This window comes from Tursiops truncatus, chromosome 3 (genome assembly GCF_011762595.2).
Source record: "Tursiops truncatus isolate mTurTru1 chromosome 3, mTurTru1.mat.Y, whole genome shotgun sequence".
NCBI classification, from domain to species: domain Eukaryota; kingdom Metazoa; phylum Chordata; class Mammalia; order Artiodactyla; family Delphinidae; genus Tursiops; species Tursiops truncatus.
In genome coordinates, this window is record NC_047036.1 from 159,995,821 (window position 1) to 160,012,250 (window position 16,430).

Here is a 16,430-nt window from a genome sequence, read left to right on the forward strand (position 1 = left end):
CGGGGTTTGATGCCTGCATGTGGTTCATCCGGAATAAAGGCTCAAGTGGCAGGCAGACCACAGGCAGGTGAGGGGATGTGTGCAGAGCTAGCCGGAATGTGAGCTGCTCATGCTCTCACACATTCAATATTTATCGAGCGCTTACTGTGTGCTGGAGGAGTTAGCAGGGCCCTTCAGCACCTGGTATCTATCAACTTAAAGTGTCCTGAGCATTTTACACAAATGATTGAGTACCTACTGTGTACCCGACCCTCTGCTGGAGATGGATCAGTTGCGTCTGGTTCTACCTGAAGGAGCCCACCCAGGGAGGCCCCTTGCTTCCTCCTCTGGGCCCTCCAGCCCCATGTCTACCCCCTTTCCCCAGCGCTGACTGCAGGAAGGCTCTGAGCCCCATTTGGACCCTTGGACCCTGTCTGAGGCTGCACAAGGGAGGGTTTTCCAACTTAGAGGGTGAAAGAATAAATGGGTTCAAGGCTGGAGAGAAAATCCTGGAAGCTTGGACCCTTCCAGGGTGAAGATTCTAGGCATTCAGTGGGTTGGGGGTGGGGTGGGGGGTGGCCTCAAAGGCTCTGGAAACTTTACCTTCTTGGCTCTGGGCTCCATGGGGTCCAGAAGGGAGGAGAGGAAAGGGAGGGAAGAAGGAAGAACAAAGGGAAATAGATGCAGGACTTCGCGCCCTGGCTGAAGACAGGGGTGTTTGCGGCACTGGAGCTGGGATGTCCAAGGGGGTTGGGTCTGGTGGAATGGACTTTGGGGGTGTAAGTGTGGGTTTGAAGGGTCTGTGGGCAAGGATTTGGGGAGTGGAGTTGGGATTTGAGCGGAGGATGGGGGAGATAACTTGAGGGCAGGGGTTTGGGGGTATGGGAACCACAACTGAGGGTGAAGCAGGAGGTTTGGGGATCTGAGGGCAGATGTTGGAATCTGAAGGTGGAGGTTCTTGGATGGGAGAGAGGAGGCTCTGGGAAGATGGGGGAAGGCTGGGACCCAAAGATGGGTTGGAAGTCTGAGGCCTGGGCACCAGGTGAGTTCCTGAGTCTGAGGGAGGTCTTGGCGAGGGAGTGACCCTGGAAGGAGAGAGGGGGGTTTCTCAGATTTCTTCGACCAGTTTCTCCATGTCCTTCCTCTCATCTCGGCTCGGCTCCGCCGCTCCCCTTTCCCACAGCCAACCCCGCTCCTGAAGTGCAGCACTAAACGGTCGGGCTGCCCCTACTAGCTACGTCTCACCCTCGCCTCATTCCTCGCCCCCCCAGGCCACGCCCCCACACGCACAGGTTTCCTTTGGCCAGTCTCTCCCAGACAGGTCCTTCCCCTTACTCGGGCCACGTCCCTCCGTAGACTATGGCCCCCCGCCCCTTGTCCCTGTCCCACCAGTCTCCTGTCCCTCCTCAGACCCACGACCGTGCCTCGTCCCAGACTCCGCCCCTCTCCCCAGGCCCCACCCCCCCTCCTCCCGCAGAACCAGCACTTGCCTTTGCCCTCCCCCGCGCATCCGCAGACCCCGCTCCCTCGCGGCCCAGGACCCGCTTCCTCCTCAGACCCGGCCCCGCCCCTCGCCTAGGGCCCCGCCCCTCCGCAGAGCAGGCCCCGCCCCACCCCCCGAGACTTAGTCTCCCGGGCCGGCGCGCGCGGTTCCCGTCACTAGCACGCGCTGTGGCGGCGGCGGGAAGATGGCGGCGTCCGGTGGCAGTGGTGGCGCTGGTGGCGGCGGCTTACGCGCGGGCCCGGGCCCCGAGCGCCCTAACAGGTGAGAACCAACCCACAGGGTGGGCCTGCACCTGCCCCGGGGCTGGAGTGACCTAAGGGGAGTCCTGGAGGAGTGGCCTGGGCAGGCTCGAGGATTTTTACGGGGGCTGCGGACTTTAGGTGGCTATGGAGTACTGAGGGGACTGAGGGCTGTTCACGGGTCATCCGAAGGCGGATTGGGGGCCCCAGGGCCTCCAGGCGTCTGCATGCGGCCCTAGGGGCCTGAGAGGGCTTTGAGGGGTGTGGAGATCTGAAAGGAAACGCAGGGGCTCCTGACTGTGATGTGGCCATGGGGGAACTGGGGATGCCAAGGGGTCTGGGAGGCAGGGAGGTCCTGAGCAGGGGCTATAGGAAGTCTTGAGGTTGTTGAGGCTGTCTGGGCGACTCTGAGGAGGGGCTGAGGGGAATTTGGAGGGCTGAGGCCCACGGCTTCTTGGAGGGTGCTGAAGGACCCTGAGGTTCCTAAAGGTGGTCCTGAGGACATGCTGAGGGGACCTGGGAGGGGTGAGGACTGTAGAAGGTTGGGAGTAGGAGGCTCAAGCGAACCCAAGGGCCTGAAAGAGGCCTGAGGGACCAGGGAGAACCTGAGAGAGGGAGCTGAGGGGCCCTGGGGGTCCCAGTGAGTCCTGATTGGCAGGGAGAGGTCTTGGGGTCCCAGGGGTCCTGGGGGGCTAGAATGGGTCTTGGGAAGCCTGAAGATGGTGAGAGAGCGCTGAAGGTTTAAAAAATACATGAGAAGGGCCCGACCTTGTGGCTCCTCCCTCCAAGCCACATGGGTTGTAAATCCCATTCACCCCCAGGGAAAAGAACTTGAAGCATGGTCCTGCCCTCAGATCATGGTGGAAGAATTCACCCCTTTTGGTCTGAGAGAGGCCCCCTTTCCCTTTGGACAAGTCCTGAGACTGGTTGTTTGAACCGCAGAATTGGCATAGTAATTGAAGATATTTTTATGCATTGTTCTGGGTTCTCAGAGGGAAAGGGGGGATCTTAGGATGTAAGACCTCCCTCCCTCTTCCCATTGCACAAGGCCAGAGTAATCTAGACCTTCTCATCCCAGTCCCCCAGGACAGTCTGCTACCCTCGGTGACCAAGGAAGAAATTCGGACTTTTTCTTGCTGGTGAGCTTATGGGAGCAAATAATTTCCATCAGTGTGATAAATGATGAAATGGTTAATACTCGTGTGCCTCAGAAAGGCCTGAGGGTCCGGGTGCATGAGTTGGGCTTTGGAGGCCTGTAGTGGGGAGCAAAGAGAGATCAGGGGATTTGGGAAGACATGCAGGGGGTAGAGTGGACAGGATTTGGTGACCGGTAGGAGGTGGCATGTAAGGGACAGTGAATCCTAGTCCCTGCTTTGAGCCCTGGCTAGGGATAACCTGGGGCAAGAATGAGGTATAATTCGTTACATGCTATACAATTCACTCATTTTAGCTGAACAGTTCACTGAGTTTTTTGTTTTTTTGGCTGCACCGGGTCTTAGTTGCGGCACACAGGATCTTCGTTGCCGCATGAGGGATCTTTTAGTTGCAGCATGTGGGGTTTTGCGGCATGCGGGATCTAGTTCCCTGACCAGGGATTGCCCCCTGCACTGGGAGCATGGAGTCTTAACCACTGGACCACCAGGGAAGTCTCCTCACTGAGTTTTAATAAATTTATAGAGTTATGTACCCATTAACACAATCCAGGTTTTCAGAATGCGTCCATTACCACAATGAATTCCTTCAAGCCCGTTGCAGTCAACCCTTCTCCCACCCCTGGCCTCAGGCACACTCTGATCTGCTTTCGCTCTCTGTAGTTTCGTCTTTTTAGAAATTTTACATGAATGGAATCATATAATATGTGGCTTCTTGTGTCTGGCTTCTGTCCCTTAACAGAATATTTTTGAAGTTTCATCTGTGTTGTCACAAGTATCAGAAGTTCGTTCTTTTTTCACTGCTACCTACTATTCCATTAAATGGATGGACACAATTTGTTTATCCATTTACTGGTTGATGGACATTTGGGTTGTTTCCATTTTGACAATTGCAGATAAAGTTGCTGTGAACATCTGGGTATGCATCTTTGTGTGGACATATACTTTCATCCTCGGGTAAATACCTAGGAGTGGAATGACTGGGTCCTATGGTAGGTGTAGGTTTAAGTTTTTTTTCTTTTTTTCAGGGTAAAATGGATCTTTTATTTATTTGTACTTAAACTTATAAACCAGCCAGTCAAACCGGGACTATTATTATCATGATGTGGCAAAATACAAAACACCTTTCTACAAATACTAGAGTGATGAACAACTTAGGGGTTGCAATAAAACAGAGCAAAAGAGGCAGAGGAAATCAATGAAGCACATTGTAGCATAACCCCTCACCTTAGCAATTGAGGTTCTTAACAAGTAGGGCCTCCCCATCCCAGAAAATATAAAAAATTGTTCATTGAATCTTTGTACTTTTGCTTCCTATTTTTTTTAATAAATTTATTTACTTATTTATTTATTTTTGGCTGTGGTGGATCTTTGTTGCTGTGCGCGGGCTTTCTCTAGTTCCAGTGAGCGGCGTGTACTCTTCATTCGGTGCACCGGCTTCTCATTGCGGTGGCTTCTCTTTTTGAGGAGCACAGGTTCTAGGCATGTGGGCTTCAGTAGTTGTGGCACGCGGGCTCTAGAGCGCAGGCTCAGTAGTTGTGGCGCACAGGCTTAGTTGCTCCGCGGCATGTGGAATCTTCCCCGATCAGGGCTCGAACCCGTTTCCCCTGCATTGGCAGGTGGATTCTTAACCACTGTGCCACCAGGGAAGCCCCTTGCTTCCTATTTTTTGAGGTTAGATTGAAAAATATGGAACACTTCGCGAACTTGAGTGTCATCCTTGTGCCGGGGCCATGATAAGTTCCAATTTTAGTATATGTGCTACCGAAGCAAGCACCATAGGTTTTTAAAAAAAATATTCATTTATTTATTTTGGCTGCGCTGGGTATTCGTTGTGGCACGCGAGATCTTTGCTGTAGCATACGGACTTCTTACTCGTGTATGCAGACTCTTAATTGTGGCATGCATGTGGGATCTAGTTCCCCGACCCGGGATCTAACCCGGGCGCCTTGCATTGGGAGTGCAGTCTTACCCCCTGGACCATCAAGGAAGTCCCTCTGCACTGTAGGTTTTTCAAGAAACTGCTGAGTTGTTTGGAGTGACTGAACCATAACTGCATTTGTACCAGCAATGTGCAACAGTTCCAGCTGCTCCCCATCCTTGCCAACACTTCACGTGGCCAGTCTTTAATTTTAGCCATTCTAAGTGTATGTTGGTATCTTATTTTGGTTGCATTTTACGTATCCCTAATAACTAACGATGTTGGACATCTTTTCATGGTCTCACTGGCTATTCAGATCTTTGGTAAAGTGTCTTTTCAAATCTTTTGTCCATTTTTTACTTGGTTTGTCTTTTTTTTTTTGTTTGTTTTGTTTTGTTTTTGTTTTTTGTTCTTGCCGTACGTGGGCCTCTCACTGTTGTGGCCTCTCCCGTTGCGGAGCACAGGCTCCGGACGCGCAGGCTCAGCGGCCATGGCTCACGGGCCCAGCCGCTCCGCGGCATGTGGGATCCTCCCGGACCGGGGCACGAACCCGTGTCCCCTGCATCGGCAGGCGGACTCTCAACCACTGCGCCACGAGGGAAGCCCGGTTTGTCTTTTTTTAAAAAATTAATTCATTTATTTTTGACTGCGTTGAGTCTTCGTTGCTGCACGCAGGCTTTCTCTAGTTGCGGTGAGCGGGGGCTACTCTTTGTTGCTGTGTGCAGGCTTCTCATTGCGGTGGCTTCTCTTGTTGCGGAGCACTGGCTGTAGGCACGTGGGCTTCAGTAGCTGTGACACGCGGGCTCAGTAATTGTGGCTCGCAGGCTCTAGAGCGCAGGCTCAGTAGTTGTGGCGCACGGGCTTAGTTGCTCTGCGGCATGTGGATCTTCCCAGGCCAGGGCTCAAACCCGTGTCCCTTGCATTGGCAGGTGGATTCTTAACCACTGCACCACCAGGCAAGTCCCTACTCATCTACTTTCTGTCTCTATAAATTTACCTTTTTTTTTTTTTTGGCCTCACCACGCGACTATGCAAGGTATTAGTTCCCCGACCAGGGATGGAACCCATGCCCCTGCAGTGGAAGCACAGAGTCTTAACCACTGGCCCGCCAGGGAATTCCGTAAATTTACCTGTTTTATAAATAGAATCGTACCATATGTGACCTTCAGTGTCTGGCTTCTTTCACTCCATATTAATGTTTGCGAGGTTCATCCACAATGTAATGTGTGTCAGTACTTCATTTCTTTTTATGGCTGCATAACATTCCATTGTGTGGACATAGCACGTTTTGTTTATTCGTTCACCAGCTGAAGGACATTTAGGTTGGTTCTACCTTTTGGCTGTTTTGGGTAATGCTGCGATAAACATGCATGTACAAGTTTTTGTCTGAACACCTGGGTTCAGTTCTTAGGGGTATATACCAGGAGCAGAATTGCTGGGTCCTATGGCTGTTGTGTGAACATGTTGAACATGCAGTCACCACCCAACACTACTTGGTGTGTTTATTAGTGGAAGTACCTTGAAGGTAGAGAGCATGTCTGTCTCGTGTAGTCTTGGTCTTGTATGCCTGGAGCACGGGCAGCCCAGAGGAAAGAAGTGTTCAAGAAATATGGCTGGGGGACTTCCCTGGTGGTCGGTCCAGTGGGTAAGACTCTGCGGTACCAATGCAGGGGCCCGGTTTTGATCCTTGGTTGGGGAACTAGATCCTGCATGCACGCCACAACTAAGAGTCCGCATGCTGCAGCTAAGAAATCCGCATGCCACAACTAAGAAGTCTACAAGCTGCAACTAAGACCTGGAGCAGCCAAAAAAAAAAAAAAAAAAGGAAATATGGCTGGGAGGGAGGGATGGATGAATGGAGTGTGGAAAAGCTCTCTAGGGCTTGTAGTCTGGCTGGTAGGACGTCCTTCTAGGTGGTCAGGTCTGTCCCTTGCCTTCTCGCGGAGACTTGTGGGCCTGCCAGGGATGGGGGGAGGCTGGCCCTGTCTGTGAGTCTGGTTTTCCAGCCTTCCAGGTGGTGCCTGCATCTGCCTTTTTGTCCCATGAAGGGTTTTGTCATTTGGCCAGGGGTGGGGGCGGTTCCTGTCTTCCCCTTGGCCCTTCCAGCGGTCCCACAACTCGAAAAACTGTCCTTAGGAGGGACTGCGTTCCCCCAGCCGCCCCCAGCATTACATAACTTGTTTGTTCCAACTTCACTTTTCTGCAACCAAGGGGGAAAAAAGAAAGAGAAAAGCTTATTCTCCTTCCTTCCTATCTCGAGGGATCAACAAAAAACCCGTTGCCTAGTAGAGATGGTCGTTAATGACCAAGCCGAACCTCTGGGATGGACAGAGCATGGCTGCCTTGGCTGGGCGCTTGCTGAGGGGAGGTGGGGTCCTAACTGCAGGCTCACTCACACAAAAGAAACTTGTTCTGCAGCAGGCCCCCTCTCAGCTCCACCTCAGGCCCTTGAGGGGGTCCAGGCTTCTGGAGAGAGAGGAGGTTTACAGTGTGTTGTGAGGGGGTGGAGGAACTCTCCCAGGAGTCACACCTCCCCAGCTAAAATTCCATCGCTGTGAGGTACCTGGCCTGCCTAGTTCTGGAGGAACCTTCTCGCCACGAAGTTTCTTCAGACATTGGGCCTTTGGCATCCTCGCTTCACTGCCCATCTTTCCTAAAGGTGTCTGGATGGGGCCCAGTCTCATTGATTCACACTGCTTCTTGTGGGGCGAGGCAGGAGTATCTGGGTGAGGGCCACGCCGGTCACAGGTGTTTCTCTGAGAAGTCGTGACTGGGACACAGTGTGAGTGGGTTTGGCACAGTTCAGCTGAGGCGTCTGCTCCTGGCTTGGTGGCCTTTGCTTGTTTAAACTTTCTTAACAAGCCCTCTCTGGCTGCACCCTAGATTGTCTCCACTAATCCCTGAGGCTCTGGAAGAGTCCAGCCCCCCAACCCCTGTGTGAAAGACTGGGCAATGATTTGGCCTTCTGAGATGATTCTTGTTCCTTTGGCCTCATCCTCTCTTCAGCTGAGAGGGAGAGACAGGAATTTGACCCTTCAGAGACAGGAACTCAACTCCTCCTAGGAATTCTGGGAGATCTGGTGACATCAGGCACCTCATCAGACCCACATGCTTGTTGCATGCCTTGGGCACATCTGCAACCCTCTGTGTGTTAGTCTTCATCCGGGAAGTGGGACCCCGGACCCACTGGGCAGGGTAGCTGGGAAGAAGCAAACTAGGGTGAAGGTATGCTCAGAGGGCGCCCAGCATGTTGCACTGTGTGTGTGTGTGTGGCAGTGGCAATGTTGCCCTGCAGTCCTGAAGCTGTTAGCATTCTGTCCGCTGTGCCTGCATGGACCAAGAAGGGATCATGGGGTGTTTGGCAGGTCTTGCTAACGAGCCAATGTGGCAGGTTGGGAGGAGAAAGTTGGTATCTTAGTCTGTTTGGGCTGCCGTAACAGAATACCATAGACTGGGTGGCTTATAAACGGCAGAAATTTAGTTCTTGAAGTTCTGGAGGTTGAGAAGTCCAAAGTCAAGGTGCCGACAGATTTGGTGTCTGGAGAGGCCACTTCCTGGTTCATAGACACAGCCTCCTTGCTGAGTCCTCAAATAGTGGTTGGGTCTAGGGAGCTCTCTGGGGTCTCTTTTATAAGGGCACTAATTCCATTCATGAGGGCCCCATCCTCATGACCTAATCACCTCCCGAGGGCCCTGCCCTCTAATACCATCACATTAGGGAATAGGTCTCAATGTTTGAATTTTGGGGGGATACAAGCATTCATTCTGTGGTTGTTGGCTTGAGCAGTTTGGAGGATGGTAGTATCATAACTTGGTGGCCATGAGAGGGACAGTGGCAGGGCCAGTGGGAGAATGGAACATGTCAAGTCTGAGCTGCTTCTGCAGCATTGAGAGGACAGATGCTGCCATGTGAACCTGGCACCTAGGAACAGAGTGTAGAGCATGAGCTGGTGGGTCTTGGCAGAGTATTGGGGTGGGGCAGTTGAGTCTGGGGTAAGCTGGAGAGAGTGCTGGGCAGAGGTGCTCTGGGGGGCTGGGTCACGCAGCCCAGCTCCTTCTCTGGGAGTGAGGCGCCCCATTCCTCACCACCTCACTGGTAGGGTCCCTTGAGCTCAGGATGTGAAATTGCTCTGAAAACTGCACACTTCGCCCTGAATTGTGCAGCCTGATTGTCTCATAGCTGAACCACTTCCATCCGGTAGCTGTGACCCCTCGGGGATGGCCTTCTTGTCGGGGTAGAAAGGCGTTATTAGCCTCTGCTATCATTGCGCCATCTCTAGGGAGTAGACGTAGTGTGTCATCCCACTTTCCTTAACCGGTTATTTTTTATTGCCGATCCTCACGCGAGAGCTCAGAGGGGCCAGGTTGGAGGTTTGCGCCTGCCTCCCCCCCAGACACTTTAAAAGTGGGGCTTCTCTGCACTCCTGCCCTTTGGTCTTGGGGCATGTTTCAGACTTAGGGTTGAAGGCCCTGGAGAAGGGGGAGGAGGGAGGGTGACTTCTCGGCATCCCCAGCTCCTTCCTCTTGTGGATGGGACTCATTTGACACCCTTCTCTTCCCCTGGCGATTGTCGATGGTCACATGCCTCCTGTGTGCCTGCCGCTGTGCTTGGTGTTGGGCATATGGGCCCCTGGACACCCAGACAGAGGGGCTCTGCCTGTGTGGGACCCTTATGTGGCAGCATGTGAAGCAGTTGGGCTGTCATTTCCCCACGGTTGCCATAAAATGTCCCGAGGCTGAGTTGGAGGTTCCTGCCTTCTCCGGAAGGTTCTGAGAGTCTCCTTACAAATGAGGTTGAGCAGAGCCTAAAGGTTAGTGCCATCAGCTTGGGGGAAGGGAGTCTCGGGAGGTGGCCTGTTTTCTGGGTACAGGCAAGTGGCGTGTGCAGGTTCTGGAGGGGGAGGAGCCTGGCTTTTTAGGGGTCCGGAGGGCAGAGAGGAGCTAGAGAGGGTGAGAGGGAGGAGTGGGGAGACTGGGGGCTGGTGCAGGGTTTGGGTGAGGGGGCACCTGGGTCAAATTCGTGTTTTGGAAGGATCCCTCTGGCAGGAGATGAGGGGGCCTGGGCTGAGGGGGGCGCGTGGAGATGGTGAGGTGGGCATGGGTTTGGGGAAGATACAAGGTTGAACTTGTGTGACATGCTGACCCATGGTGGCAGCCAGGTTGGGAGTCACCAGCTCTCAGGTTTCTGCCGTGGACCAAAGAGTGAGTGCTGGTGGAGGACGCGTCAGGCAGGAGGATGAGGCCCCACTTGGCTTGAGAGGCTCTGCTGCCCGAGATCATCCAGTGGGGACAGGGAGCAAAAATGGACACCTGGCCTGGAGGGCTTAAAGTCCTCCCTCTGTTCTGGAAAGTCCTCGTGCCTGTCCTTGCTCGAGGGTCCCTGGTCTTCTAACAACCAGGACGTGGTCCTTCCCAGTTCAATTCCTGCCTCTCCTCTCTGACCTCCTTGAGAGCACTCACCACGTGCACACTTATTTGCTCTCTTTTCCTTTAATCTGTTGGCACATTGTGTTGCTTCCACCTTTGAGCCACATCCCCATCCGGCCCCTTCTTCCACTTCCACCTCATCCTGGCTCTGAGCTGCCATCGATTCTTGCCCTCCTGGCTGCTGTCCCCCCACCTCCAGTTGGCGGGACCCTCCCAAGGCAGGTATCAGACCAGGCCGTCCCTTGCCTGACACCTGCCGGGGGCTTCCTCACTCAGAACAGTCTCAGAACAAAATTCACTTCTCCACATGATCCCCTTGGCCCCCACGGCGAGGCCCTGCCCGCCTACGGGCCCCCATGCTTCCACAGCCCACATCTCCAACAGCAGGCTGGTGCCCCTCCTGGGCCTCGTGGGCTCACCCTCCCTCGGCTGGGGTGACCTGTCCCAGAGCTTTGCACAACTCCTGTGTTGCCTCCTTGGGGCCTGGCCACTCTGTCCACCATGACTCCCCCCATCTGCCCCTCTTCGTCCTCTGCCCCAGGCTCATGGTCCATTCTGTGTTCTTAAGGATCTGTGTCCCCTAGAATGTGTGCTCCCCGCAGGCAGGGCTTCACTGTGGAGGCTCTGATACAGTCTAGCGGATATTCTACATAAAATCTACGATGGATTTGCAGGGGGAGCTGGCCTGACTGGGAGGCTTCTGGAACGGCCCTCCATGGCCAGCCGAGCAAGGGTCACTATTCTTCTTCTGATTTTTGTTAATGGCAGGGTCCGGGTAGAGAAACAGAGACTCACAGGTGTGTTGTCAGTGAATCAGCCCCGTTAGAGAGAAGCCAGTGTGAGCAGCACCCTTTTGCACGAGCTCCATTTAGTTCACGGACAGGATCTTAGCGCCGTGTTGAAGACGGGGAAAGGGCCAGCCGCACTCCCTGTCCAGCTGCCTGCCGGGGGAAGTGGGGGCTGGGGCCCGCTGGGTCCCCACCGGGCCGACCCGCCCTCCTCCTGTGGTAGCCGCTCCGCAGCTGTGCAGACGGGCTCTTAACACTTGTTAACCCCGAGTCTCCAGTCCCTTCCTCCTCCCCGCCCCTTTCCCGTTTCCCTTCAGAGAGGGCTGCTCAGGATTCACAGAACTCATCCCCCATGGCTATGAGAGCGTTTCCCTAACATTCCTTGGCGGAGTGGGTTTTGGGGCGCATCCAGCGTGATTTCAGACCCCTCGCCGAGCAGCCCCGCTGCTGAGCTCTTCCCGCAGACCACCTCGCCGCATACTGAAAATATTGTGATTCGGGAGGAAGTAACCGGCACCTTTGGGGAATCGCAGACCTTTCCTATGAGGGAAGCAGCTTCCGGAATTGAACACGCTCAGCCTGGAGGAAATCTTGAGGGGTGGACCTTTGGGCTTTTAAAGGCCTCAAGAGGGGGTCACCCGAGGATCAAGGATCGAGGCCGAAGACGTTTTCTGACGCCACAACTGCAAAATTCCACAGGGGTCAAAGACAGGATCCTAGCAGAAGCGGGCTGGGCTGGGCTGGGCTGGGCTGGGCTGGGCTGGGCTGGATATCCGGACAGCTCGCCTCTCAAAGGGATGTTAGAATTTGAAGCAGTCTGCGGGAGGAAGCAGCAGCAGGGAGACGTGATCACCCGGAATCTTCCATGACTGTAGCTGAGAGTGGGACATTCTCCTGAGGGAGGGTTTGGGGGGTGGTGGTGCCAAAATGCCCGTGAAGCAACAGTCATGTAGGGGAGCCCTGCTGCAGACCCCCGAGGCAGCCTCAACTTGGAAAACTTCCAGGACTACAGTTAAAGTCATAACTGTGTGCTGGCTTGGTGAAGTCTGTTCGATCCTAGGAGGGCTTCTCTTGCTCTCTCTCTTTTCTACCCACCTCAGTTGTGCAAGGGGTAATGGCAGCCCGTGGGCTGTAAGGCAGGGAGGCTGGGAACACACAAATGTTTATGCTCCACGTGAGTCACTTGCAGAAACTCTGGGTGGTGTTTTCCTTGCCAAGGCTGATGGCATTGGGCTGCCCTGCGGCTCCAGCCTTAGGCGTGCTTCCAGCATTTTAGCATTTAGAGTTGCTGAACTTTCACAGTAGGGGGCATGGGTAGCTTGCTGACCTTTCACAGGGAGGTGGCTGGGCTGTCTCTTTACGGGCGGGCGGGGCTCGGGCTGGGTCTGGTCACCACTCACTCACCTGCAGATCAACCAGTGAGGCTTCCTTGTCCCCATTCCCAGGGTAGGAAGCCAGTGTGCATTGCAGGGAGAGGTGGTAGCTGGAGAAGTATTAACTCCACAGTGGTTTTTCCAGAGGCTCGTCCGGAATTCGAGCCCCAGATCAGAGGCTTCTGACATTGAAGGCCCCTTTTGGTTACGAGAGCCAGAAACTCAACTCAACTCACTGCCATCAGTTAAAAAATAAAAGTTTATCGTTCACATAAAAAACAAGTTCAGGGAGAATTCCAGTTTTTATATTCATTAAATTCAGAGCTCAGATGATTCCTCTGGAACCTGTGACTCGCGTCTCTTAGCTCTTGGCTGGGCAAGGCAACCTCACCTTGCTCTCCATCATCCCAGCAACCCTAGGGGGAAGGCAAGTTTCCATCCTGGTGGCTCCAGCAAAAGTCCCAGGGAAGGTTTTGGTTGGGTCAGATGGGTCACACTGCCTATCCTGGGCTCAGTCAGCATGGCTGCGGGCCTGGGAGGCTCTGGTTGGCCAGGCTGGGTTATGAATTCTCCCTTTTCAGCCCAGGGGTGCGTCTCCTGATCCTTACCACTGGGGCTGAGAGTGAAGGAGGTTCCCTGAGGAAAACAGGGGGCCCTTAACAGAAGAAGGAAGGGATGTTGGCACCCCCTAAAATGAAGATGTTCGTGAGAGGACCCTCTTGATGCCTGAGTTTGTGCTGCTGTTGGAAGGTCCTTGCTGCGCCATACCCATACTGTGTCTGCCTGCAAATGGCCTGGCACCACTGGGCATGAGCACATGCCATTTGGTGGAACTGTCCCTTTCAGAGCCTCAATACCTGCCCTGCCAGGGGAGGCAGCTGGGCTGGGTCCTGAAATGCTGGCATTTGCAGTGCTGGATTCTCACAGGGTTTCCGAGGGGTGTTCTGGGGCCATGCAGTCATATGCCTACTTGCCTAATTTGTAGAGTGAAGGGGTTTTGCTCATTCAAGTGGCCCCATCTCCAAGCCCAGTGCAGCAGGGATAATGTGGGGGGATGGGCTCTTACTGGGGTCAGCCTCTTGTCAGTGGGTGGGAACAAAACAGGCGAAGCTTCAGCCTGAGACCTGCTTAGTAGTAGCCCTTTCTGCCCCTGGCATTGGGGCCCTGGCTGGGCTTTGAGGGGTCACGGAGGCTGTGGGGAACCCTGGCTGGTCCATGAAGGCAAGGGAGGTCATGGGGGAGACCTTCTAGTTCGAGAAGGCTTGGAAGGGAAAGTGATAGAGGAGCGTGGAAGAGCTAGTGGGCTTGAGAGTGCAGCATAGGGAGGAGGGGTGGAGGTGGGGGGCAGAAAGAGTTGGCCCTTCAACACGGGGAATAGCATGAGTACAGTGTGGAGGCCAGACATCCCAGAGAGGAGCCTGCCGAGGGCTTCCTGGTTGAGCCCAGTCAAAGGATAACATACCTAGTCCCAGGACTTGGACCAGGAGGTTCCATGGAGGGGGTAACAGAGCAGATATATGCAGCAGATACCTGCAACAAGCAGAGATAGGAGTCAGGCGCCAGCCACTGCTGCCACCTAGCAGCCAGCCACCTGCCACCTCACCCATCCTATCCATCCATCCATCCATCCTTCCATCCGTCTATCCATCTACCCATCCTTCCGTCCAACCATCCATCCATCTGTCCCATCTGTCTATTCATCTGTTCATCTACCCTATCACCCATTGTCCATCCATCCATCATCCATCTACCCATCTATCCATCCACTCATCCACCCACCCACTCAGCCATCCAGCCATTTAATCAACAAGTGTGACTGAGCTCTGAGCACGTGCTGGGCATGGTGCCAGGTGCCGGAACACAGCAGGAGACAGAACCCACCCTTCCCTGCTTGGTGAGTCTCCTGTTGCAGCTTCGAGGAGACAGGTTGGAAACAGATGGATGGTTTACCAGATGGAGCGATGGGCAGGCAAGACAACTAGAGCTGGGTTGGGGTCAGAGAGGTGTGAGGCCTGGGTGGGGCTTTCCCACTGTGACCTGGCAGAATGGGGTTACCTCCCTCATAACAGCTGGAGGGTTAGTGGGATAGTCCACACCCTTGCCCTGGCTGCCACTGAGGAGCCACATCCTGCCCTACTTACTGTCCAGCTCCACGTCCACCTCCTGGCTTGGCCTTCCTGGTGAGTGGTCTCAGCTCTCCCAGCCTCAGTCTCCCCGTCTGCATCATGGAGGTGATCAGGGGGCCCATCCACCTGGGGCTACAGAGAGACCAACACTGGCCAGGCCTCTTACGTGCTGTGTGGCCTTGGGTGGGTGCCTGAACCTCTCTGTGCCTCAATGTCCCTATCTGTAAGATGGTGACGATAGTGGTATACCCCTCTCCAGGCTGCCCACTGAGAGACGAGCTGGGAACCAGGTTGGCACTGCCCCGGGCCCACAGTCTTGCATGGAGTGGGTGCTCGCTTGCCAGGATGGGGAGGGGTGGGGGTATGTGGAGGCAGAGAGCTTGCTGATGAGGGAAGGAGGGTCTGGGTGTCCGCCTTCCATCTTCCTAGCCTTGAGAAGTTGCTGGAGTTGGGCAGGTCTGGGACTGGGGAAGTGCTGCCTACAGGGTCCTCTCGTCCATCAGCAGTGGCCAGATCCCTACGTCCTGGGCTCCCTGGGGCACCAGTCAGAGGCTGGGGTGAGGGCAGAGAGCCTGGGCAAGACGTCACAGCTGGGCTTCAGGGGCACTGGGCTCACCGTGGCCCCTGAGGAGCAAAACTGTGGGAGAGCCACAGGGGGCTTAGGCAGGAGAGTGATGGAGTTTGATGTCATTGTTGCCTTCTGCTTGTGGGAGGGTGGGCCATACCTGTAGAGTTCTTGGCTGTAACCCAGTGAGTATTGTGGGAGTGGGGGAATCCACGCGGTTTGTCCCTGTCTCAGAAGGGCGGGATGACGGAGCTGACCGGGTGGTTCCACTTGCCTTGAGTGGAACCAGCACTGAGTGAGGCTGTCTGGCGCCAGGCTCAGGATCCCAGCCAGGCTTTGGGGATGGCTGGTGGGGTCTCATTGTGAGGCTGGTGACTTGTGGGGCCAGGCACACCCCTGCCTCTACTCCCAGCCCCTAGGAATTTGCTCCTGTCACCTCTCTGGGTCCTTGGGAGGAGTCATGATGGTTCTTTTGAGGTGGACGTGGGTTCTAGAACCTGTCTGCCTTCCCTACCACCCTCTGGACCCTCAACCTCCCTGGCTGTCATGTGGGGGTTCTCAGGAGCCACCAGTCCCGGGTGCCGGCAGGTTGCATGGTTCCCTCCTGCCGGTACTCCCCAGCACCCAGCACCGCCTCTCTTCCATCACCCTGTCACTGCACTGCAGGCACAGACAGGCAGGAGCCAAAGACATACGTGTGGGAGGTGGCCCTGCCTGGTGATGCTCTGAAGATGAGGTTGGCAACCGTGGCCTGGCGCCCCTTTGCAGGGCTCAGGGAGAGCATCTCTGTGGGCGACGTGCTCCCAGGGTGGGCTCGCAGTGGGCCCTAGACGTGTCCACGGCCCAGCTCTTGGATGAGGCAGAGCAGGTGGGAAGGAGTGGATGAAGCTCTGTCCCTGCCTGGCGGCCTGGCTTGGGGTGCGCAGATCCACCTTGGCACTGGGCATCCTGATTTAAATTATCGCAGAAGATGTAGGAAGTAACCAGTATGATGACCAGGAGGGAGAAATAAACAATTCAGCTGATGCTGTGGAAAGAGCCCAGGCTCAGGGGCACATGGGATCTGGAGCCCTGGCCAGATGTTCTTCTTTCTCTCTCTCTCTCTGGGTCTCTGTGCCCCCCAGTCTCTCTCAGTGGTTTGGCCTCCAGGCCTGCTGGGACACTGCTCTGAGGACCTTCATCTGCTCCTGGGTTCCACACTTGTCCACATTGGAGCCCTGCTCTTTCATCTGCTCCCCAGCGTGCCCGGGGATCAAGCCCTGCGAGAGGACTGCAGGCATCTCAGAAGGAGCTGCCCCTTATCGTGGGGCTGCGGCTGTCTGGGGGTGAGGAGGGCGGAGCCGGCCTGGGGTGAGCA

The 16,430-nt window shown here is 55.0% G+C and overlaps 1 protein-coding gene and 1 pseudogene across 3 annotated transcripts in view; one reads left to right on the forward strand and one right to left on the reverse strand.

Moving 5' to 3' along the window:
* The first annotated feature begins 1,590 nt into the window (after positions 1-1,590).
* KLHL26 (kelch like family member 26) overlaps positions 1,591-16,430 on the forward strand; it is a 28,415-nt gene continuing 13,575 nt past the window's right edge. Inside the window, exon 1 of one of the 3 annotated variants that reach the window (XM_073803100.1) lies at positions 1,591-1,744. In XM_073803100.1, the coding sequence (XP_073659201.1) occupies positions 1,668-1,744 (77 nt within the window). In that variant the 5' untranslated portion in view covers positions 1,591-1,667. The other 2 variants (XM_073803101.1, XM_073803102.1) reach the window with 2 other exon arrangements.
* LOC117311995 (U6 spliceosomal RNA) lies at positions 4,557-4,650 on the reverse strand (annotated as a pseudogene).